The sequence below is a fragment of the Debaryomyces hansenii genome (assembly GCF_000006445.2).
Source record: "Debaryomyces hansenii CBS767 chromosome G complete sequence".
NCBI lineage: Eukaryota > Fungi > Ascomycota > Pichiomycetes > Serinales > Debaryomycetaceae > Debaryomyces > Debaryomyces hansenii.
The window spans coordinates 1,719,825-1,742,836 of NC_006049.2; the positions used below are offsets into that span (position 1 = coordinate 1,719,825).

The 23,012-nt window shown below is 35.9% G+C and overlaps 10 protein-coding genes and 1 non-coding gene across 11 annotated transcripts; 5 read left to right on the forward strand and 6 right to left on the reverse strand. All coding sequences in view use genetic code 12, as the record gives it.

Moving 5' to 3' along the window:
- Nucleotides 1-57: 57 nt before the first annotated feature.
- DEHA2G21230g (DEHA2G21230p) lies at nt 58-1,074 on the forward strand (the record flags this gene model as incomplete). The annotated part of the gene is made up of 1 exon (XM_462466.1): nt 58-1,074. One exon carries the CDS (start codon nt 58-60, stop codon nt 1,072-1,074), a length of 1,017 nt encoding a protein of 338 aa, XP_462466.2.
- A 21-nt stretch (nt 1,075-1,095) lies between these two features.
- DEHA2G21252g (DEHA2G21252p) lies at nt 1,096-2,610 on the reverse strand (the record flags this gene model as incomplete). The annotated part of the gene is made up of 1 exon (XM_462467.2): nt 1,096-2,610. One exon carries the CDS (start codon nt 2,608-2,610, stop codon nt 1,096-1,098), a length of 1,515 nt encoding a protein of 504 aa, XP_462467.2.
- Nucleotides 2,611-2,668: 58 nt separating this feature from the next.
- Nucleotides 2,669-2,740, forward strand: DEHA2G21274r. Its single transcript has one exon. It is a non-coding gene; the product is annotated as a tRNA-Gln (tRNA).
- A 220-nt stretch (nt 2,741-2,960) lies between these two features.
- On the forward strand, nt 2,961-5,123 carry DEHA2G21296g (DEHA2G21296p; the record flags this gene model as incomplete). The annotated part of the gene is made up of 1 exon (XM_462468.1): nt 2,961-5,123. The coding sequence occupies one exon, from the start codon at nt 2,961-2,963 to the stop codon at nt 5,121-5,123; it is 2,163 nt and encodes a 720-aa protein (XP_462468.2).
- A 128-nt stretch (nt 5,124-5,251) lies between these two features.
- Nucleotides 5,252-6,418, reverse strand: DEHA2G21318g (DEHA2G21318p; the record flags this gene model as incomplete). Its single annotated transcript, XM_462469.2, has 1 exon — nt 5,252-6,418. The coding sequence occupies one exon, from the start codon at nt 6,416-6,418 to the stop codon at nt 5,252-5,254; it is 1,167 nt and encodes a 388-aa protein (XP_462469.2).
- Nucleotides 6,419-6,482: 64 nt separating this feature from the next.
- Nucleotides 6,483-11,537, reverse strand: DEHA2G21340g (DEHA2G21340p; the record flags this gene model as incomplete). Its single annotated transcript, XM_462470.1, has 1 exon — nt 6,483-11,537. The coding sequence occupies one exon, from the start codon at nt 11,535-11,537 to the stop codon at nt 6,483-6,485; it is 5,055 nt and encodes a 1,684-aa protein (XP_462470.2).
- A 151-nt stretch (nt 11,538-11,688) lies between these two features.
- On the reverse strand, nt 11,689-12,993 carry DEHA2G21362g (DEHA2G21362p; the record flags this gene model as incomplete). Its single annotated transcript, XM_462471.1, has 1 exon — nt 11,689-12,993. The coding sequence occupies one exon, from the start codon at nt 12,991-12,993 to the stop codon at nt 11,689-11,691; it is 1,305 nt and encodes a 434-aa protein (XP_462471.2).
- A 292-nt stretch (nt 12,994-13,285) lies between these two features.
- Nucleotides 13,286-16,072, reverse strand: DEHA2G21384g (DEHA2G21384p; the record flags this gene model as incomplete). The annotated part of the gene is made up of 1 exon (XM_462472.1): nt 13,286-16,072. The coding sequence occupies one exon, from the start codon at nt 16,070-16,072 to the stop codon at nt 13,286-13,288; it is 2,787 nt and encodes a 928-aa protein (XP_462472.2).
- A 184-nt stretch (nt 16,073-16,256) lies between these two features.
- DEHA2G21406g (DEHA2G21406p) lies at nt 16,257-18,086 on the forward strand (the record flags this gene model as incomplete). The annotated part of the gene is made up of 1 exon (XM_462473.1): nt 16,257-18,086. One exon carries the CDS (start codon nt 16,257-16,259, stop codon nt 18,084-18,086), a length of 1,830 nt encoding a protein of 609 aa, XP_462473.2.
- Nucleotides 18,087-18,567: 481 nt separating this feature from the next.
- On the reverse strand, nt 18,568-19,563 carry DEHA2G21428g (DEHA2G21428p; the record flags this gene model as incomplete). Its single annotated transcript, XM_462474.2, has 1 exon — nt 18,568-19,563. The coding sequence occupies one exon, from the start codon at nt 19,561-19,563 to the stop codon at nt 18,568-18,570; it is 996 nt and encodes a 331-aa protein (XP_462474.2).
- Nucleotides 19,564-19,639: 76 nt separating this feature from the next.
- Nucleotides 19,640-22,954, forward strand: DEHA2G21450g (DEHA2G21450p; the record flags this gene model as incomplete). The annotated part of the gene is made up of 1 exon (XM_002770637.1): nt 19,640-22,954. The coding sequence occupies one exon, from the start codon at nt 19,640-19,642 to the stop codon at nt 22,952-22,954; it is 3,315 nt and encodes a 1,104-aa protein (XP_002770683.1).
- Between the last annotated feature and the right edge of the window lie 58 nt (nt 22,955-23,012).

Sequence of the window (23,012 nt, forward strand, 5' to 3'; positions counted from 1 at the left end):
ATCTATATCAAGCACTTTTCACTTACAAGCCTTCTGATACTTTTAATCATAATCAGTATGGCATCAAAAGCGGCAACAACGGCTACGACTATTGTGTCGTCTCCGTCTATAGCGCCATTAAAATACTCGAAAGATCGTAAAGTTGGTGAAGGTACATATGCGGTTGTTTATTTAGGAAATCAAATATCAACTAAACGTAAGATCGCCATAAAAGAAATAAAGACAGGGCTTTTTAAGGATGGTCTTGATATGTCTGCTATTAGAGAAGTCAAGTATTTACAAGAATTAAGACACCCTAATGTAATAGAGTTGGTAGATGTGTTTCTGACAACGAATAATCTCAACTTGGTATTAGAATTTTTGCCTTGTGATTTAGAAGTATTAATAAAGGATACCTCCATAGTATTCAAACCATCCGATATAAAGTCATGGTTATTAATGACCTTAAGAGGTATACATCATTGTCATAGGAACTTTATATTACATCGAGACTTGAAACCTAACAATTTATTACTAGCACCAGATGGAGAATTAAAGATAGCGGATTTTGGGTTGGCAAGATCGTTGGGGAATGCAGACGAATTATTAACTTCGAATGTTGTTACAAGATGGTATCGAGCACCAGAGTTATTATTTGGTGCCAGGCATTATACAGTTGCCGTTGATATTTGGTCGATAGGAATAATATTTGCAGAACTAATGTTGCGTACACCATATTTACCAGGGAAAGACGATACGGATCAAATAGATGTAACTTTCAGGGCTTTGGGGACACCAACAGAACAGATATGGCCAAATGTTTCTAATTTACCATTATATAATGCTTTGCGAGTCTACCCACCCCCTTCAAGGCAAGAATTAAGAAATAGATTTAGTGCTGCTACAGAAAAAGCATTGGATTTGTTAATTCTTATGACGCAATTGGATCCGAACAGAAGATGTGACCTGACGCAAGCGTTGTTACACGAATATTTTCTTGAATTCCCAAGAGCTACGGAGCCTCTGCAATTACCCAAGAAAAGTAATGGTAAAGAAGAGGATTCTGAGCCTGAGAATAAAAAAAGGAAGTTGTAATATGTACATAATGTATCTATATTATTTGTAATAAATATTTTTAACGTATTCAGCTATAGCCCAGGAAGATGTTAAACCGGGGCTTTCAATTCCCAATAAGTTGACGAATCCAGGGAAGTCTTTCTCTTCTCGTATAATAAAATCAGAGAATCTCTGTTTGTTCTCAGCTTGAGAAACAGTCTTCGGCCTAACACCAGTATAAGTTGGCTGTATATCGCCCATTTCAATACTAGGGAAATACGTCTTAATAGCCTTTACTGCTTCATCAATGTTTATAGAAGTTGCTGAATAGTCTATTTCAGAAGCACTCTTTATATCAAGCCATTCTAAATCAGGGCCAAATCTTAGCTGTCCACCTAAATCGAAAGTCAAATGGGTTCCCAAGGAAGAAGCATTCGGGTTGGGACATGGGTATATCAATTTTTCAGTAATTTTGCTTGTTTTTATTGGATTTATTGGTTGATAAGCATAGTATGTTCCTTTAGCAAAATAGCTGTTAAGGTGTCTATCTTCAGGTAACAAGAAATTTGAAACCTCTTGCGCATAAAGGCCGGCTGAGTTCACTAAGTTATCGGTGGTGACTTCAAACTCACTTCCAGAATCCTTTTCTTTCAATGTGAGACAATAGTTTGGAATAGATCTGTTATATTCTATATCAACCAATTGTGTATTCAAACCAATGGTACCTTCGTTATTTTCAAATTGAGTTTGGAAATACAACACCAAGTCATGAGCAGATATAATACCTGTTGTTGGTGATTCGAGGATTCCAGCACTGGCCTTTATTAATGGGAATCTCTTCTTCGCCTGTTCAGTTGATATAAATCCAGTCGGAACTTCAAGTTCTTTTGCATTTCGCTGCAACCTTTCTAGGTATTCGTTTTCTGTCTCATCTTGCGCCACAACCCATTTTCCACACTTCGATAACGGAACTTGAATCGAATTGAATTTTCCTGTCTCATAAGCTTCGTATATCTTGTTTTTTCCTTTGATGCACAATTCGGCCTTCAAACTGTCCTTTGGGTAATAAAGCCCTGCATGGATAACTTCTGAGTTTCTTGACGTAGTCTCAGTCCCTAGACTTTCATGTTGCTCCACTAAAAGAACATTGTTGCCTTCGATTGCTTGCAATTCAGATCCCACAGCTGTTCCTACTACACCACCTCCAATAACAACATGAGAGAAATCAGATGAAATGATCCGACTACAATGAAATTCCTTAATTTGACTTCTACCAATTCTACTACCCACGCATTGAGCTATCTGTCTTGTACAATTTTTCAACATAGCCTTTAATACCGATGCGGCAGTCAAATTATTCCTAAATAATATATCAAGTCTTGCTAAACACTTAAGCTTAATTCTATAATTGTTACAGTTTTCGATATCGAGTGTGCATATATCTATTTGGAATTTGCTTTCATTATGGCGACAGCGACGTGCCACATTTAACTCAGTTGGAAATACTATATATTCTTCAATATTGCAGAATTTAGAATTGAAGTCAATGTAGGAGTAGTTTTCTATTCTGTTCATGATTAAAGCTGCTTTAACTAATTATGTATTTCTACAAAACTTAAGTTGTGCAATCTCAGGTTGTATAGTGTAGTGGTTATCACTTTCGGTTTTGATCCGGACAACCCCGGTTCGAATCCGGGTACGACCTACTTTTTTTTTTTTTTCCTAGCTTGGGCATTTCTGCGATTAGGTGATAACGAAACACACGTGGGTCATATATTAGACATAATTAAAAATCGGATGCCTTCATTCATATATATATACAATATTTTGTATTTTTTTGACGTTGTTCGTTTCTGTTTAACCGAGAAATTTTGAACCTTTCAATCAATTGTTGATAACTATAATTGACACTATAATTGACAAGTATGAAGTTCGGTGAACATCTTAGAAATGTTCTTATCAAGAATTATAGTTTTTACTATATTGCATATGATGAATTAAAACATCAGTTGAAAAGTAACTTGAAAAGTAATGATTTCAAGTGGACCAATGAGTATGAAGAAGAATTCTTAGCGGCACTTGAACAAGAATTGGATAAGGTTTACTCGTTTACCAAGGTCAAGAATACAGAGGTTAATAGAAGGATTAAGGAACTGGAAAAGTTTGTGCATGAGGTTGTCGATGCATTGCAAAATGAACAGAATACAAATCAGCCTCAAGAGCAAGATTTCGAAGATTTGGAGAGCGAATTGTCTGATATAATTGCTGATGTGCACGATTTAGCCAAGTTCACTAGATTGAACTACACTGGATTCCAAAAAATCTTGAAAAAGCACGACAAAACCACCAAGTTTACTTTGAGACCAATTTTCCAAGTTAGATTGAATGCTAAGCCATTCTACAAGGATAATTATGATAACTTGATTGTCAAGTTGTCTAAGTTGTACGACTTAGTTAGAACCAGAGGTAATCCAGTTAAGGGTGATGCCTCTGCTGGAGGTAGTCAACAAAATTTCGTGAGACAAACCACAAAGTATTGGGTTCACCCAGATAACATTACTGAATTGAAGTTGGTTATTTTAAAACATTTGCCAGTGTTAGTTTTTAATGCTGACAAGGAATTCGAACCAGAAGACAGTGCGATTACTTCCATCTACTTCGATAACAAGAATATGGATTTATATTACGGTAGATTAAGAAAAGACGAAGGTGCGGAGGCCATCAGATTGAGATGGTACGGGGGGATGAAATCGGACCAAATTTTCGTGGAGAGAAAAACTCACAGAGAAGATTGGACTGGTGAAAAATCTGTCAAAGCGAGATTTGTGGTGAAAGAGAAGAAGGTAAATGATTTTTTAAAGGGTAAATGGACTGCTTCTCAGGCTTTTGAAAAAATGAGGAAGGACGGAAAGAAATCCTCTAAAGAGATAGATAATTTAGAACGCTTGGCAAAAGAAGTGCAATATCGGGTTATAAAAGACAAAATGAGACCAGTCGTGAGATCATTTTATAATAGAACTGCTTTCCAATTGCCAGGTGATGCCAGAGTTCGTATTTCTTTAGATACAGAATTATCAATGGTCAGAGAAGATAATTTTGATGGTCATGATAGAACTAACGGTAACTGGAGAAGAACAGATATTGGGGTTGATTATCCATTCTCTCAATTACCAGAAAAAGATATTTGCCGTTTCCCTTATGCAGTTTTGGAAGTTAAATTGCAGACACAATTGGGTCAAGAGCCGCCAATTTGGGTTAAAGATTTAGTCACTAGTCACCTTGTGGAAGCTGTGCCTAAATTCTCCAAGTTTATTCATGGAGGAGCATCATTATTACCGGACTATGTTAATTTGTTACCATTTTGGTTACCTCAAATGGATGTTGATATAAGGAAACCAAAGATACAAGAATTTGGTATTAATAGACAAAATCAACAGAGAGCTAAGTCTTCCTCTTCAGGAGGTGAATTGGATGAAGAAGAATTATTAGTGAATGATGAGTTTTCGCCAAGTTATGGTGCCGTCCACTTCTCTAACGATGTGAATCCGTTGGAAGAAGATTTGGATGAATTCACTCCATTACTCTTACCCTCTAGTTATGCACTGAGAGATTCGGACAGTCCAGTGATGAATTTCTTCGCTGACGTGTATGGTAAATTATTGCATTACTTTAATGATGATAGATCATTCACTGTTAAACCAGGCACTAACTTCAATTTAAATGAGACTTTTGCTAATAAGATTCCGAAAGGTAAAAAGATTGCAATTCCGATTAGAATTGAACCAAAGGTTTATTTTGCAACTGAAAGAACCTATTTGCATTGGTTATCGATTGGTATGATTTTGGGTGCAACTGCGATGGCCTTACTTAATTATGGGAGAAAGAGTTCTGTCACTGCGTCAATTGGTTTCTTCATCAGTGCCTTATTCGTATTATCTTACTCAACCTACACATATGTTTGGAGGGTTCTTATGATTAGAGAAAAGAAACCAGTCGATTATGCCGATAAATTTGGACCTAATATTATCTGTGCTTTAATTGCAGCTGCCACTTTTACAACTTTTGTTTTCAAGTTCTTTGAATCGTGAATCTATCGTCCCATTTAATCTATATTTATTTCTACCTTAGTTTATACTCAAGCATCTAATATTTGGACTACATAAGTATAAATGACAAATCAAATGTATTATTTACATTAAATGGAAGTAATAAGCATTTATAATTTTGACTTCGAGTGTAAAATATTCGCCAAGTTCAGGTTAACTGTAAAACCGATCCCGTACGATAATTCGTAGCCCATTCCACCAGCGCCATAAGCATTGATGACAATGTTCTCAGCATGCTTCTCAATTGTAAGATTTAACCCATTCTTCCTGGCCGGTCTGAATCCCACATTAATTCTTACAATATCAAAATATTTCTTTCCGTTCTCATCTATTTTCATTAATTCTGGGAATAATTTACTGCCTCTACTAATTAATTCCTTGGTGTCTTCATCTTTTGGAACATCTGTAAAATCATTAACCTGTTTAGTACCGCCAATAATTGTACCTCCATTCAACGGCCGATTTATACAAAACGTCCATAATCCGTCGCTCAGCTGATGGGTTATAGTCTCTTCAGTATATGGATTCTCAGTAGGTGGATTAATCAATAAAGTTTGCCCTCTAATTGGAAAACTATCTTCATCATAGCCACCTTCATATTTCAAACCTCGACCTGAACAATTAATTATAATGGGGTTTTTCTTAACATATTTGTTAACTTCTTTCAAGGAATTTATTCTCTTTTTTAAAAACTTGATATCATATTCAAACCGCAATTTCCTTTGCAAAAACTGAATATACATTGGGGCATTGAGCACCCATGTATCATAGGAAGTCCCTATTTTAACACCATCAGGTAGCTGATCTTTCTCTAACACTTCAAAGTTATCAATTCCTTCCCTATAGCCTTTTGAAATGTTTCTATAAAAAGAATCCGGCTCTTCAAAATATTCGATCCCTTTAACAAATTTTATTGATGACTCTGGATTTGTTTTAGCTAATTCTTTGAAATAAGATTGTGTAATTCTAGTCAATTTGAATTCCCTTGCTTCTTGTTCATTTTTACTGGGGAACGGTCTAAAGTGGGCTCCTGCCCAAGGCGAGGTATATTCAGGTTCATATATTGCGTCATCAGGAAAATGATCTGCAATAATGGTTATTCTACGACGACTTGGCAGATTCTCACTTATGGCCAATGCCGTTGATAACCCAACAACACCAGCTCCCACTATAACTATCTCAGTAGAGTTCGCCATTTCACTGATTATGTTCACAAGAACTTTATAAAACACTGGGGAAATTAAATTGAAAATTTGTTTACGACTTACGGCGCTCATGATCCTAAACAATGCAATGTATTTTTATTATAATACGCAATCTATGAACTCGCCTTAATCTAAATTACTTAGAATTTCTTACTTCATTTCTTAATCCATTTAACCTCTGCTCAATGATTGCATCAACCTCTTCATCTGCCATGCCACTTTGATTGTTCGATTTTTTGGACATCAATTTTGAGCCTAATTTAGTCCAAACACCGTCTTTATTAATTTTCACCTTCTTACCACTTGGCAAAATATCGTATCTTGATGACTCGTGGTACTGAGTGTCGCCACTATAAATGATCGTCCCCTCGCTGCCAGGAGGAAGTTCTGTTGGGTTTGGATCAGTGCCCGCTCTTTTTCTATGAATCGGCATATCTTCCAATTCTATATCTTCTGGGTTGACTGTTTCATCGGATGATAATTTAAATCTTTGACAAATAGCCTTCCAGATAAGAACTGCACGTCTTTTCCATATTGACTCTTCCTTCACAAATGTCCATCCTTGATGTAATTCCTCGTATGATTCCTCCTCGAAAAACCGTCTCATTTCAATATCCTTCTCAAACAATTTGAATAACTCGTCATCGCTTGGATTGAAGATAAACTTAAAAACTTTGAATAGGATATCGAAAAGTAAAGGAATAGTGGCCAAAAGTAACAAAGAAGCCCACCAACTTTGGTCCCTCCCAAAGGTCATAAGACCATAGGCAACAAAGTATATTGTAGAATCCTTCGTTCTATATAATGCCATAATCAATACATTCCAAAGACCATATCCCCCGACAGAAATAATAAACGCTGCAAATGCTAACCATTGCCTATTTTGCATTTCTATCAACTCACATTTGGCATTGATAACAATTATCAACGCACTGAATACCAAATTTCCTAAAGGAAAGGTAGTGTTATCTTCTAGAGCAGTGAATCCCCATACATAGTATGCTATAAATGATACACCAACACTCTGCAAAGTTGCCAAAACCATCCATGAAATGAAAATTTTCAAGTTAAATGCTTGATACAACCTCCCCTTTGCATAAAGTTCTGGAACTGCTAACAAAGTCGCAGGTTTCAAATCTTTGTCAAACATACCAACACATAGAACCGGAAGAGAAGTAAATAATGTATTAAACATTGATAAGGACCAGCTTTCATACATGGAAGAACCCGAAAATAAAGTATTCCTTTGATAAATTGCTTGGGTTAGGTAGAAAAATAATTCCTTATAAAAAGTGCATAGAACAAATTTTGCAGTTCTGACATAGTTATATCTGCCATTTACTAGTAATAAATTTAGCAAAAACCTGAATTGAGCAACTGCATAATCGGCCGACCTTGCAGCCTGTAAGCCCTCCCTTCCAGTAATCCCTACACCAATATCTGCACTTTGAATCATCGCTATGTCATTGGCACCGTCACCAATAGCTAAAGTAACTGCATCTTTTTTCAAATTACGAACAGCACTCACCATGTTTGCCTTCTGTGAAGGCGAAGCACGACAGCAGATAGTCGAATCAGTCTGTACACATAAATCAATAAAGGACGCCATAAGATTTGGGTCACTTTCAATATCGGCTAAAGTAGCGCCATCAATGACTGCTACGCAATGAGCTATTCTTCCTCCTTGTATATCATGGATTGTTGACATAACAAGTTGAGACAATGCCTCCCTTCCAACGTCTAAACTTAAAACAACAACAGTTGAATAATCTTTGATGAGTCTACAAGAATAACCAATGTTAATGGCAGTCTCTCTTTTGTCTCCAGTAAGCATCCACATTTTTATTCCTGCTCTTCTAAGCTTGTCAATGGCCTCACTAACGCCATTTTGTAATTTATCTTCAATCGCAGTGGCACCACACAATTCGAAGTTGTTTTCAATGCGTCCTCCCACATCTTCTACTTTACCGGCCCTGTCAGAAAGGGCTGTTTTTGCCTCGATATATTCCTTAGACCAATCTTCATACTCAGTCTTATCTAACCATCTAAATGCATATAATAATGTTCTAAGTCCTTCGGTTGAAAACTCTTCTATATGTTCCAAGGTTTTCTCAAAAATAAACCCATCGTTTACTAGTAATTTATCGTTTGGAATAAATTGCTTTAAACTTTTAACTTTTGGTATCTGTACGGGACTTACATCTAGGTTACCGTGACTTGTAACATCAATACTATATCGCTTGGCCTGTTGCTCATGTAAGGATTTCCTTGACTTAGAGGCAATATCATCGATTTCATATTCTTCATTATTTATCAAATAATTATCAATGGAAGCAAGTATATTAGGTTCTGTGTTTCCTCGCATATGCAAACTTCTCTTTAATGAAGATATTGAATTCCTTGACTCAATTTCATTAGAAAACTTAGTCTGTAATACTGCATCAGCTTCTTGAGTTTTACGATCAGCAGAATTAAAAGAAATCTCTTTAGCCTTCAGTTTTGCTAGGTCAGAATTTCTTAATTTCTCTAAAATTATATTGTCTGCTCCTTTACAAACAATACAAATTCTACCTTCAGGAAATTTTACTACAACAGACATTCGCTTCCTAGCCGAAGAGAATTCAATCACGTCGAGGACTTCATATGTTTCCATTATTGGATCAGCTTCGAACCCATCTGGGTATGATTTAATAATCAATTGATTATTTTGTCTATTGAACACAACGAACCCTAAATCTCTTGCAGCCTGTACTAAAGCCAATTCATCAGGAGAAGAAGCTTGGTATTCGAGATTTTCGTCTTTAATATTATCATCGTCCAAGAAATAATCGCTCGATTCATCTCTACTTCTGCTCTTATGCTTTCTTTTAGGCAAACAAGTGTTACATAGTGCAATACTTAACAAGAAGAATTTAGCTTTCTTGGCAAAAAGAGTGTGTGGGTGAGATTGAATATATCTCAACAAAGCTAATGAGTTCTGCAAGTCCTGGCATTTAGCTGGAAATGCTGACGACCTCCAATTTGATTCAAACGATTTTATATCTAGACTATCGCGAGCTATTGATGTAGTACTTCTTCTTGGTTGATATTCTAACGCAGACAGGAAACTAGATTTTTTATCCATCTGGGATGTTTCCTTGATGGTTGTCTGAAATCTTGATTTTGTAGGCGAATGAAGCATAGAATCATCTTTTCTTTTAGTTTGGACGTCATCACCTGTGATTCCAGCTTTAACGTCTAAATCATGCAACCAGCTCACACCACACACGCTAAATTTTCTAAAGATCATAATATTGTCTGTCAAAGTTCCTGTCTTGTCACTGAAAATATAACTAACCTGTCCCAACTCTTCTAGAATTGTAGCCGTTTTAGCATCAGCCGGAGTATTGCTCTCAACATGATACATATCAATATCATATTGAACCAAGCATAATTGCATTACTTTGATTATTTCCATCGTAACATAAAGCGATAAAGGAATCAAAGTATTATACATGATAATAAAGCCCATTAATGTTGGTGCAACACCAGCATCTTGCCCATATAAATACCATGCCTTATTTTTGTTCTCCTTGTATAATAATCGTTGAGCCATGGTCGAGAATGCGGATAATAATACCACTACACAAACCATAAATATAACGATATAATTGATATTCTTTTGTAATTTGGGAGCTTTAGTTCTTGGATTTTTAATGTTGTTCATCCTAATTTTTGTTTCTTCACCTGTAAATGTTACAATTCCTAAAGCTGATTTAGTATTTCTTAGAATACTTCCTCTGTACGCAATATTGTCAGATCCCAATGCAAAAGTCTCTTCATCCATAGTAAGCTGGCCTTCAAAATTGTATAAATCAGTATTAGGGTCTTCAACAGTAAATAATGCTCTGGTGTTCTTCAAGCCAGTAACTTTTGAAATTCTTTTTGATAATTCGTTATGCGGTCTTTTAGATTTCAAATTAGTTTCACCATCTAACGCCATAGTTTCCACGTATGCCTCTTGTGATTCCTCGCTCGTTGCTAAAAGAACAACATCGGCGGGGAACCATTCATTTTCGTGGATTTTAAGAATGTCTCCAACTTTAACATTCTTCCATCTGGTTGTATGTTCCTTTAAATTATATTTCTTCAATAAATCAATATCGGTATACAGCGGAGTCAATTCTGAATGGGAAACAGATGATCTGGAAGATAGAAAAATGTTATTGCCTTCGGCGTTATTTACTGGCAAAGTTTCCGTCATGATGGTTGCAATAGAGTGGGTATCGAAATTATTTAGATCTTCATCTTCTCTGACAACAGTCGTTTTCTTGTTATTTTCTTCTTTATCGTTAAGGTGTCTCTTCCAATCATCGAAACCTTCCCGTGCTATTGAAATCGACATGAAGATCAATAGAGGCACAATCGTAGTATATTGACCCGTAGTAGACCATGTGGGGATCATCTGCATGATGGCCACTACCATGAAATAGCAATTAGCAATTTTAGAAAACTGTGCTTTCAACTGTTTTGGTAAGAAGGTAAATGCATTATACTTCGCCGATGTGACCACATTATTGCAATATGGCTCGCCATTTCTCTCGTCGATCAAAGATTTGTGATAACCATCATAATATTCATCTTGAAAGTCGCTATTCAAATTACAACGATTCACACTCAAAGGTATAATTCTCCCATAACCTGTCGGTTCTAAGTTATTAATACCCAATAGTCGATTTTTCACTTTAATTAGAAGTTTTATAGCTATGTTGCGTCTTGCGTTTTTCCTCTTCTCAAAGAGCAACCTACGAGCTTCATCAGATCTCGAAGAGTTTATCGTACTGTGTACTGTTGAATTGCTTAACTGAACCTGCAGAATAATATAGGGTGAGTTACTTTTAAAATCGGCATCTTCCACTGGTTCATCAATATTAATCTGTGGCGGTATAATTCCAGAATCATTCACCTTTGAATCAGTTTGTCGAGAAGTACCCTCCCATTCATTCGATGAATGTTGTTGATCTATGGTTTGAGCATGCGTACCATTTTTCCTTGCAAACGGATTCAAGTTTGTAGTCTGGTTTGTTGGTTGGCTTTGTATCAATGTTTTGTTAAATAGCTGCGATCTCAAAGAGAGGCCTCTCTTTCTCCTGGCATGAGGAGCTCTTGGCACGTCTAGTGTCGGGTTATCTGACCTCCCTGTTTGACTCATTAACAGCCTTACGATGCGTGAAATTTAGATAAGAACAATAATACGAAAATCTAGCGCCTTAAACAATAATTTATGTATTTGAATTTAAAACGAGCACAGCCATGCGAAATTGATCAGAGATATTTAAAGCATTATTTATACATAAAACTCACTATACACCTATAGTAGATCTAATTTTACCTATACAGTAGTCTTTATATTCTTCAACATATCCCTTATGATTGAGTTCAACCTCACCGCTTAATTCAGATACTATTTCACCATTACCTGCAACTATAACCATACCACGAGGCATCTGGGTTAAGTCAGGGAACGGTTCAATTAAAATATTATCCAAGATCATGCTGACCAAATTATTTGCAACAAGTCTGCCCATATACATCGCCCAGCCAGCACTTTTAATGATTGGCAACTCAACTATATCACCAATACAGAAAAAGGCATCAAGTTTCTTATCCTTGTTAAGCACTTGTAAATATTCGTTCACCAAGATGTTGTTTCTAGAGGTAACGAAATCCTTTCTCAAGTTGTCAGAAAGGATTGAAATATTATTTTGATGGGCATGGCACCAATAGTTTAAGTCGGATTTTATTATTTCGCCTGTTGTGGTTTCTAAGTCACCATTTTCCAGTTCCTTTGAAACTCTGGTATTAAGATAAACGTTGACTCCGGAATTAACTAAGGATTTATAGGTAAGACTTTGGAATTCAGTGCTTAATGGTTCAGGGGGAAACGTTTCGTGCGGGTGCATCAAGTTGACAGTTTTGTTTGGACAATGATGTTTGATGTCACCTGCGATTTCAATACCCACTGCACCAGCACCAATTATGGATATAATGTCATTGGACTCTATTTCGTGCTTTGATCTAGCCATCTCCTCGAGATATGACTTAGTGGTGTAGGCATTTGGGGTTGTTGGCCAGCTTCTATCCCTGCCAGATGCTAATATAACATAATCGAAGTTAATAGTGGCCGTTTCATCGCTTTCAACCAATTGGTATTCTGCTCTATTTTCGTCCAAATGAGTAACTCTTCCATGGACAAAGTTTATCTCGAATCCTCCTTCGTTATTTCCTGTATTTTGATCCGTAACTATATTCTGCAACACATCTGGCTGGTTTGATATAACTTTGTCGAACTTTAAATCGTAGAACTCTTCGAACGAAATGTACTGTGTCTTTGCAAAATCCACGTCCACTATAGCTCTAGGAATTCCGAGAATGTTTAATAATCCCGACTTAGGTTCGACCATCGTAATCGAAACTCTACTATTAATCAACTTCAGTTTGATAAACGGATCTTTTATTCTTCGGTTAAAATGATATGCAAGACTTCTAACTGCTGATAACCCAGCATACGCACCTCCAACTACTAAGATATTCGTGGTAAATGACGTTGCATTGTCTGTTGTTGGCTTCAATACGGTGGGGACCGAAAGCGATATTCCATGCGTCATTATCTATATTTATCGAATATAAACCAACAATACTATAAATTAATAAACAATCATAGAAAAAAAGACTGAAGAATTTTTATAGTATAACCACCTTCCGAAATCGGAGGTATTCGAGTAGTGTGTATTGATCAATCGGAACAATAAAAAATTCCAAATTATCTAAAGAATCTTTCTATGCGAGGCTGCCGATGAGCAGCACTAAACTATATATCGAGGCTTTTTCGGCTATCGAACAAAATATTAAGGCACTGCATGGCGAATTTAGGAAACTATCCGAGGCTGCACTGCGAGTCTAACGAAGGCTATTGAACAACTTCTTATTATCATTATTCAATTCCTCTTCGATATCGTGTATTGAGCTCTTAAGATTCTTTTTTGAGCCGTTAGCATCCAACCAATTCTCAAGGCGATGCCTTTGGAACTTGAGTTCCTCTGTAATCGGTAATTTGATATTAGAATCGTCTGATCGAGAATATGGATTAAGCAACAAGTTGAATAATGGATTCCACAAGTCAAGTTGCCAGTACCTCTTTAGAGTATGACTGAGAAATACGCTACCAGTGGTAGATTCTTTGATCTCTATATACTTTCCAAATAGCATGGTATAAATAATACTGGCGAGGCCGTAGTAGTCCGCTTCAAAGCTCCAAGGTTCATGCTTATTCATCTGTGGGCAATCCTGCTGGTCCGTTTCCCAGTTGGAAACGAATTGGGCATTTTGGTTGAATAATGTCATATCTATGGCTCTTCCAAAATCTATCAAGGTTATGCTTTTATTAAACCAGCCATCACTTCCGTAACGGCTGTAAGTGTCACTCCACTCCTTGGAATGGCTAAACCTGATCATGCAGTTATCAGATTTTAGATCACCATGAATAATACCTATGCTATGGAGAACTTCGATAATTTTTAACAATTCGACTGTTAAATATATACACAACACTTCATCAACAGTTGATCCTCTGTTTTTATAAATATTTACCACATCCAAAATAGTGCCTTGGTTCACATAATTCATTAATAAGTAACTTTCATCCTGAAAGAAGAAGAGTGCCTCGGGTTTGACTATCATTTCCCTAATATCACAATCAAATATAGTTAGTCTTTGATGAATTTGGGTTAGAATATAATACTCCCATTTTGATGATGGAGACTCCACCTTCAATGCCTTTAACTTCCCCATTTCCGTTTCAACGAGATAAACTACACCGTATCCGCCATGCCCCAACTCATATCTTAAGCAATAAATCTCATCCCCACAATAGTCAATTATTGAATTTTTAGAACCTTTAGTAATTATTTTAGTTTTATTGTTTGTTATCTCGTGAAATCTCTTTATCTTATTAATCTTGGTATAGCAATAATTGCAAAACCCAGAATACGAAGATATGGGTGTCGCCAAATCGTCTAGTAATCGTTCCCTTAAAGACTCGTCTACTGGGTCAAATATATTCAGTTCCTTATCTATTACTGAGGATGAGGGTCTCTCTATAAAGGGGGAACTCTGAACACTATCTCCCTGGACATTAGTATCCCTCGTAGGTGTTATAGTCTTCTCCAAATTTCCTTCATTAGAATGTCCTGTTTCATTTGAAATTTGTTGTTTTAATTCTTTTTCTTCGGGTTTTATTGCATGAATTGTTTCTGTGACAAATCCATCAAAATTCGTAGTATTTTCACCTTCAGTTTTTTCCTCCTCGTCATCTGTATTCAAATTCTGACCTGCATCATTAAACATAGTGAGTACTTCATTAGTTGCCATACGAGAAAACATCGTCATTGTAGGTGAATTCGGTCTGTGTTTAAAAGGTAAATGAGTATCATCGTCCTCATGAAGACCTCCATCTTTCAACGGAATTGTGAAAGTAATATCCTTAGAGAAAGTACTTTCATCTACTATGTTATTATGCGGCTTAAGTGGTGTTTTTTCTTCAGGTATTAAATTTTGCTGCTCTTCGTAGCCTAATGAAACTTTACTTAGCTTTCTGGTTAGGGCTAAAATCTCATCCAAGCAATATTCGTCTCCCTGTTCTGGATATAATAAATCCATATTTAAACTAACTTTTTCTTGGTTTTTTCCTGGGTGTCTTATTAAAGTATGCATTAATCCGTTTTCGTCTTCTTCGATTGTTTGTATAGGTACTGCGCCATCTGTATCATGGGCAACATCTTTGAATACTGTGATCTTAGACTCAGGTTTGGTTGGCTCTAACTTCTGCTTGATAGTTTCACCGCACCATGGCTTTGATGTTAAGATGTTTTCTTTTACCCTTGTTTTAATAGGCCCAAGTTCAGGTGGATTGGCCAGCCCATCAAATAGAGTGTTCAAAATGTCCTGGTTCTTGTCCTCGTCTTCCACGAACACTTGCAATTTGGGTCTCTTTCTTGTTGCTTGGGCATCCGTCATTCCAATTGGAACAGCTGAATCTCCTCTCTTCACAGCGAGAACATTTTTTATGGACGATTCACCTCGATCTGTTCTCCTGGCCGGATCATGCATTCTTTCGTTGAATTGCATAAATGATCGTTCAAGTCGAACCAAAGGCCTTGCCTTATATTCAACCCCCATTTCATATATCTGAGTTGCATCTTGAAACTTCTCATTAAGCTCCAAGTATTTTGCAAATTCTTCATAATACAATGCTAATTCGGTGCCTATTTCCTTTTTGGCCAAGTAAACAAAAATATCTTTCGGAGAATCGGAGTAGTTGGTATATTCCAACCATACTTTCAAATACCGTGGGTCATTCTTGTAATGTGCTACGTCTCGAAAGCATGAAGTACATCTTTCCAATAAAGCCAATAATCCACTCTCAGTATTGGAGCCTTGAGGAAATGTATCATGAGTCCAATTTATATAATCTAAGAATACCTGTAATGGATCATCTAATTCTTCTGAATTTTCTAATTGTAACTCAAATTGTTCTTTTCTTTTTTGTTGTTGTTCTTTGTACTTAAGTACCGATTTTGATGCGTTTTTGAAATTCAATGCTAATTTAGAAGCTGACCTCCCCTCGGGTAAAGGCTGTATATTCTCTTTATCATGTTCTATAAGCGAAGCATCTGTTTGGCTCAGCATACCTATTAATCTTGCTACTTCTAGGATCTAATTCATATACTATTCGGTAGATCTGAAGAGTAAACAAATAAACGCTGCACGTCGTTCATGGCCAAAAATGTCGTACTAACATCGCGTTCATTAATACCTATGGCCATATTGCTTGTAGTTAAGAAGACAAGATCAGCAATTCAAAGTTAATAAAATGCTATTCTGGAAGCTTTTTTTGCTTTCTGTATGGTTCATGATAGTTGGGGCTGAAAAATATGCCGAATCATTGAATTTGAAGCCTTTGCCACGGAATAGTTTGTTAGCTACATTTCAATTTGATGTCGAATCATTGCCAACAAAGTTAGGCTATTACAATGAAACCATAGAAATCGGTGATAGATCCATATCTGATGGAACCCATTATAATTACTTTCCAAGATCGTTAGGGCCAATAATTGAGTCTACAAACACAAGAGAATTACATTTAAGATTCACACAGGGCTGGTGGGATTCTGAGTTATGGGGACGCTTGCCCTTGAACGGTTTAAAGAGTGGTGGAACTGGAGTTGAGGTTTCAGCGGTTATAGAAGCTCCCAATCTAGAATCGGCTAAAAAAGACTGGAATAAGTTATCGAATTCTTTGTCGGGTTTTTTCTGTGCATCTCTTAATTTTATTGATGATACCATCACAACTACACCAAAGCATCATTCTAATAATAACGGCCATTTCATACTGAATTCTAATAATAACTTATATTTTTTAAGAGCTGCTCTTCCTAGTGAGCCAATCTGCACCGAGAATTTAACTCCATTTTTGAAATTATTGCCTACTAGAGGAAAGGCAGGTATTTCGTCATTGTTAGAGGGCCACAGGGTATTTGACTCTTTGTGGCATGGAATGTCTATTGATGTCATTACGGAATGTGATGAAGTTGATTCAACTTGTCATTTGTCAATGAGTCAAAGTGTGAATTCTGTTATTGATATCATGAGATCGATTCGTAAGAAGAAGGAAGGAATCCCAAGGCCAACTCCTGGCGATGAATTGCGTTGCGATGATTCGAAAGTATTCAACATTTGGCAATGCTTTCCGCTTGGTGATCCAACTAATGTCACCTGGGATTTGGAAACTGTCTTCGGTAGAACTATTAATGGGCCGGCTTTGATTGGCGACTCTAAGACAACATCGATTAATATTGAAATTGACTCAAACTTTTGGGAAACAGACGTGATTAAGTCATCTGATGAATCGTCCGATGTATCTGCTTTATCTATGTCACCAGATTCCAAATCCATTGAGTACTTTGTTGATGAACCTTTCAAATACAATTTCAAATTTACTTCTAGCGATAGTCGAAAGACCGCTCCTATAGAAACCCCACCTTTGCATGTATATCGTTCATTAACAGGATATTCACAAGACCAAGGTGGATTTCGCGTAGTTTTATCCAACCCATCGCCTAGTGAATCCATTGATTTTATTTATTTTGAAACTTTGCCTTGGTACATGAGATTGTATTTAAATACCTTGACCATGACAGTCAAGGATGAGACTGGATTCAATGAAATTGATACAGAGCAATCAAACTATATAAAAAACCGCTATTATAAACCAGCCATTGATAGAACAAGGCCATCACACTTGGAATTTTCAGTCTCCTTACCAGCAAATACAACTATGACTCTAACATATCAATTTGATAAATCGTTATTATTATACGCAGAATACCCACCGGATGCAAATCATGGATTCGCTATTGATCCGGCCGTTATCAGCGTATTAGATGAAGCAAAGAATAGCGTCTATGAGATGCGGACTACAAGTTTATTGTTATATTTACCAACTCCTGATTTTTCAATGCCATATAATGTCATTATTTTGACTTGTACGGTAATGTCCTTAGCTTTCGGATCTATATTTAACTTATTGACCAAGCAAGTTATTACCGAACAAGAATTTGAGAAAATTGCTGCAAATGGGAAGATAAGTATTATTATTAACCATATAAGAGATAAAATAAAGACAATAAAAACGCGCCACTGAACGCTGGTTAGTGGCAGGAATACCAGGTAAGTACCATTTTATATAGATCAGCAACGCCACACATAAAGAAATATATAATCCAATTTGAATAGATTGAATTGCGACTTATTTAGTAAATTGTTTTTTGGGTTGAGTGTTACACATGGCTGCAAGTTCAAGTTAAATTATTTAACTATCCTTCAGTTGCAATTAAAGATTAGTTTTTGTTTTTCGGGATACCTTTTTACAATAATCAAGTATATATAGTATTCAAAAAAAAAATTTTATTAGCAAGATTTTATTAATTTTTGCAACTTTTCATTTTTTTAAAAAAAGTTATGAAGGAAAGAAATGAAGCTACAATTTCATAATTAATTATTAATATAGCTCATCTATAATGTATACTAAAATGCTATATAAGCGTCAAGGCTAAGTGTATGTTTTCTATAAAGTTAATTATTCATTATTAAGTATATACATAGTAAAAGGCTACGATAATGTTTTAGAACGGATCTTCATAAGGGTCCTCCTCATCGTAATCATCATCCTTTTCAAATTCATAGACAATAGCTCCTCCCGAAGAACCCATTGCTTCTTGTGCTTCCATGAATGGAAGCTCAACTTGCTCTCTGGCAAGTTTTTGTTTAGAGCTAGTAGTCAAATTAAATGTAGTTAAATCTTTCAACATACTTTCATCCTCGGGATCGATAGCTTCTTCTTTAGCTTCCTTGAATACATCATACGTGTGAGTTATCGAATTAACCATAAATTGATAAATCAACGATCTACCTGATTTTCTTCTGTTGGTTAGCGTGAGCTTGTAAGTCGTGCTGTTTAAAGAACAATTTATTGGGAATCGCAATCTGCTTATTTTATTATCTAGCGTCTCCTCGTCAATTTTATCTTGATAGAATGGTTCTATTTCAAAGATCGAACTGGCGATGTATGACAATAAACTTAACGAAGATGGATAATTCATAACGCTGCTATGAGGCTGCGGCAAATTCGTATGGAAAACACCAACTAAACTGATATTTGGCAGTATAGTACTAGATATAAAATGCGCTAGTTCATCGTTTGCAATATAATTCAATGAATCGACTATCACTAAGCATTTGCTTGATGTTGTTTCTCCAACTTCCAAAATTTCTGATTTGATTTTTTTACTGACTTCAGCTGCTGGAAGTCCTGAACATTGTATGAATGAACTAGCAAAAGAAGGCTTGTTCAACGTTTCGAATGAAATATATATAATTTTGTTATTAGAACATTTATAGGCGAACTCTCGGAGTATATTGTATGAAGATTGAATTAATGAATCCAAAACCAATATGAAAGGAGAATTTTCTTTCAAAGACAACAACCTATTCAACAAGACTGTAGAGTTTTGACTCGACATTGCTATGTATAATCTAAAAAGGGTGAAGCTTAATCCATTATAGTACCATTTCATTATACTGCCGCTCTGATTGAATATTGTTCGCACACGACTCATCATATCTCTTTAAATAACTATATGCTATCAGTAGAGAACTATAGATACAGAGGAAATTAAATTGTTAAACTATAGTGAAATGCCGTCTGAAAAACAGAGGAAGAAGAATTTGGCGGGCAGCTATACGATACCTACAGCATTAGCGGATGTAATCCGAGAGCAGCACAAGCATGAAGACGCAATCTCTTCGCAAGAGTTGAAACAGAACCTTAGTAAAAATGACTATCAACAACGGAAATTTCAGAGAAATATAGACCTAAACCTCGACAATTTGAAAACTTATAAGGAAACAATGGAGGAACGTGAGTTTGAAAGAGAAGAAGCCCATGTAAGAAACCTAATTAAGAAAAAAGAAGAGGAGAAGGGAACAACAGAAAATGCCATAACTAGCGAACCAACAAAGAGACAGAGAAAAAGAAGATGGGACGTAGGACCTGATCAATTGTTGGACCAGAATACAAATAATGAGAATGTTGATCTGGGAATTGTACAATCAACGAAGAAAATAAAATCAGATGAGGATGACATCTCAAGCGCCTTAACTGCTGACGACAGAAATATCCCGATTATTAACGGTATTCCATTAACGAACGAAATAATTGATAAAATACTACCACCTGGATACGTCGTGGTACCACCACCTGAAGAATTTGAACAATTTGACCCATCTATAGCTCCTGATATGACAGAAATTACTTCGAATTATTACGTACCACCTTCAGTTGACCAAGATAGCATTCAAACAAAAAAATTGATGGAGGGACAATTAACTACCGAAATTCCAGGTGTGACTGGTTTAAGTTTCATTAAGCAGGAGGACATGAAATATTTTGGAAAGTTGATGACTGCAAACGATGAAGAAGATTCATCCCTCGAACAAAAGAAGGAAATAAGGCTTATGAAGCTTTTATTGAAGATTAAGAATGGTACTCCAGGTATACGTAAGAAATCATTGCGTCAATTGACCGATAATTCACGAACATTCGGTCCGAAAGTCTTGTTTAATCAAATTTTACCACTTTTACTTGAACCTAACTTAGATGATCATGAAAGACATGTTTTGGTTAAATTGGTTGGAAGAATTTTATTTCATTTAGATGATTTGGTCAGGCCTTATACACATAAGATTTTGATGGTTGTTTCTCCGTTACTAATAGATGAAGATTTCACGATAAGATTAGAGGCAAGAGACATAATTTCTAGTTTAACTAGAGCCGCTGGTTTGGCTAATATGATTGCAAACTTGAGACCTGATTTAGATCATGTCGACGAATATGTTAGGAATGTAACATCCCGTGTATTCGCTATCGTTGCAAATACTTTAGGTCTAGTAAATTTCATTCCATTTTTGAAAGCAGTGATAAAATCTAAGAAAAATTGGATGGTAAGACATACAGGGATCAAAATTGTTCAACAGCTATGTATATTATTAGGGGGTGGAAATGGTAATTCCATCTTGCCTTACTTATCTCAGTTAATGACTGTTTTGAAACCAGGATTAACAGATGAGATACTACAGGTTCGTACAATGACAGCACTAACTTTATCTCAACTAGCAGAAAATGTAAAGCCATATGGGATTGGGTCGTTCGAAGAGGTTTTGGAACCAGCGTGGTTGGGATTACGAAGTCATAGAGGCAAAGGCTTGGCTACTTTTTTGAAATGTATTGGGTCAATAATACCTTTGATGTGTCACGATCCAAATTATGAAGAATATGCTAACTACTATACAAAGGAATTAATGACAGTAATTACAAGAGAATTTAATTCTCCCGATGAGGATATGAAAATTACAATTTTGAAGATTATGATCAACTTACCATTATCCAGACATTTAATAAAGAATTACCACAAAGAAATAATAAAGCCGTTTTTAAGATTTTTCTGGAATAGGAGAACAGCATCAGATTCACAGCAATTAAGCAAGCTCGTTGTTGATGCTACTTCACAACTTGCAATGAAGTTTGATTTCTTAGAAATTCTAGAGTGCATTGTAATTTATACCAAAGATGAAAATGAATCTTTAAGGAGGATGTGCGTGGAAACTATAAACAAGATGGTTTCTTCAAATGCTGATTATCTTATCGGATTAGATTCTCAGCTCGAGATTAAACTCGTAGATGGTATTTTATTTGCCTTTCAAGAACAATCCGTTTATCATAGAGTATATCTAATGGTATTTGATGCTGTGTCGAAAGCTCTTAATGTGAGACTTAAACCACATATGAATTCAATAATTAGTACTATATTATACCGCTTGAAGAATAAAACCCCAGAAATAAGACAGCAAGCTTCAGACTTAATAACAATAATAGCACCTATTATCAAAAATTGTTCTGAAGGTAACGACGAAGTAATAATGAAATTAATTCTAATTCTATACGAATCGCTAGGCGAAATTTATCCAGAGGTTTTGGGGTCTCTTTTGAGTGCATTATATGCATGTATCGACAATGTCGATAAAAATTCTTTATATACCATGTCAAATCCCTCAATTAATCAAATATTACCTACTTTGACACCAATTTTGAAGAATCGACAGGATAAGGTTCAGGAATCTTGTATAAAATTAGTTGGATTAATTGCTAGAAAGAATTCTGAGACCATTAATGCAAAGGAATGGATGCGTATTTGCTTTGAATTATTGGACATGTTGAAGAGCCCGAAGAAACGTATAAGAATAGCAGCAAATGATACATTTGGTTACATTGCACGTACCATAGGCCCTCAGGATGTCCTTGCGATGTTACTAAATAATTTAAGAGTTCAGGAACGTCAATTAAGAGTTTGCACAGCTGTAGCAATAGGTATCGTGGCTGAAATATGTGCTCCTTTTACTATACTTCCAGCACTCATGAATGAATATAGAATACCTGAAAATAATGTGCAAAATGGTGTCTTGAAAGCACTCAGCTTTTTATTTGAGTATATTGATGGTAATATGACCAAAGATTATTTGTTTGCTATAACACCTTTACTTGAGGATGCATTGACAGATAGAGACCAAGTCCATCGTCAAACAGCGGCAACTGTAATTAGACATATGGCCCTCAACTGCGTTGGCTTAACTAATGACGATTATTATGATGTTTTTATTCATTATTTGAATTTGCTATTACCTAACGTGTATGAGACTTCACCCCACGTTATTAATCGTATTTTAGAAAGTATTGAAGGAATAAGAGCAGTAATTGGGATGGGTAGCTTTTCGAATTATATTTGGGCCGGATTATTTCATCCCGCACGGAAAGTCAGAAATCCATACTGGAAAATATACAACAGTGCTTATGTTCAACATAGTGATGCTCTCGTTCCTTATTATCCGCAACTTGACAAGCTTCAAGATGACGATACTATAAATTATAAAATCGAAGAATTGGATTTATTTATTTAGATGAACTCATAATTGTTCTTCATAAATTCTATTCTATTTACTATTTTATTTGTATATA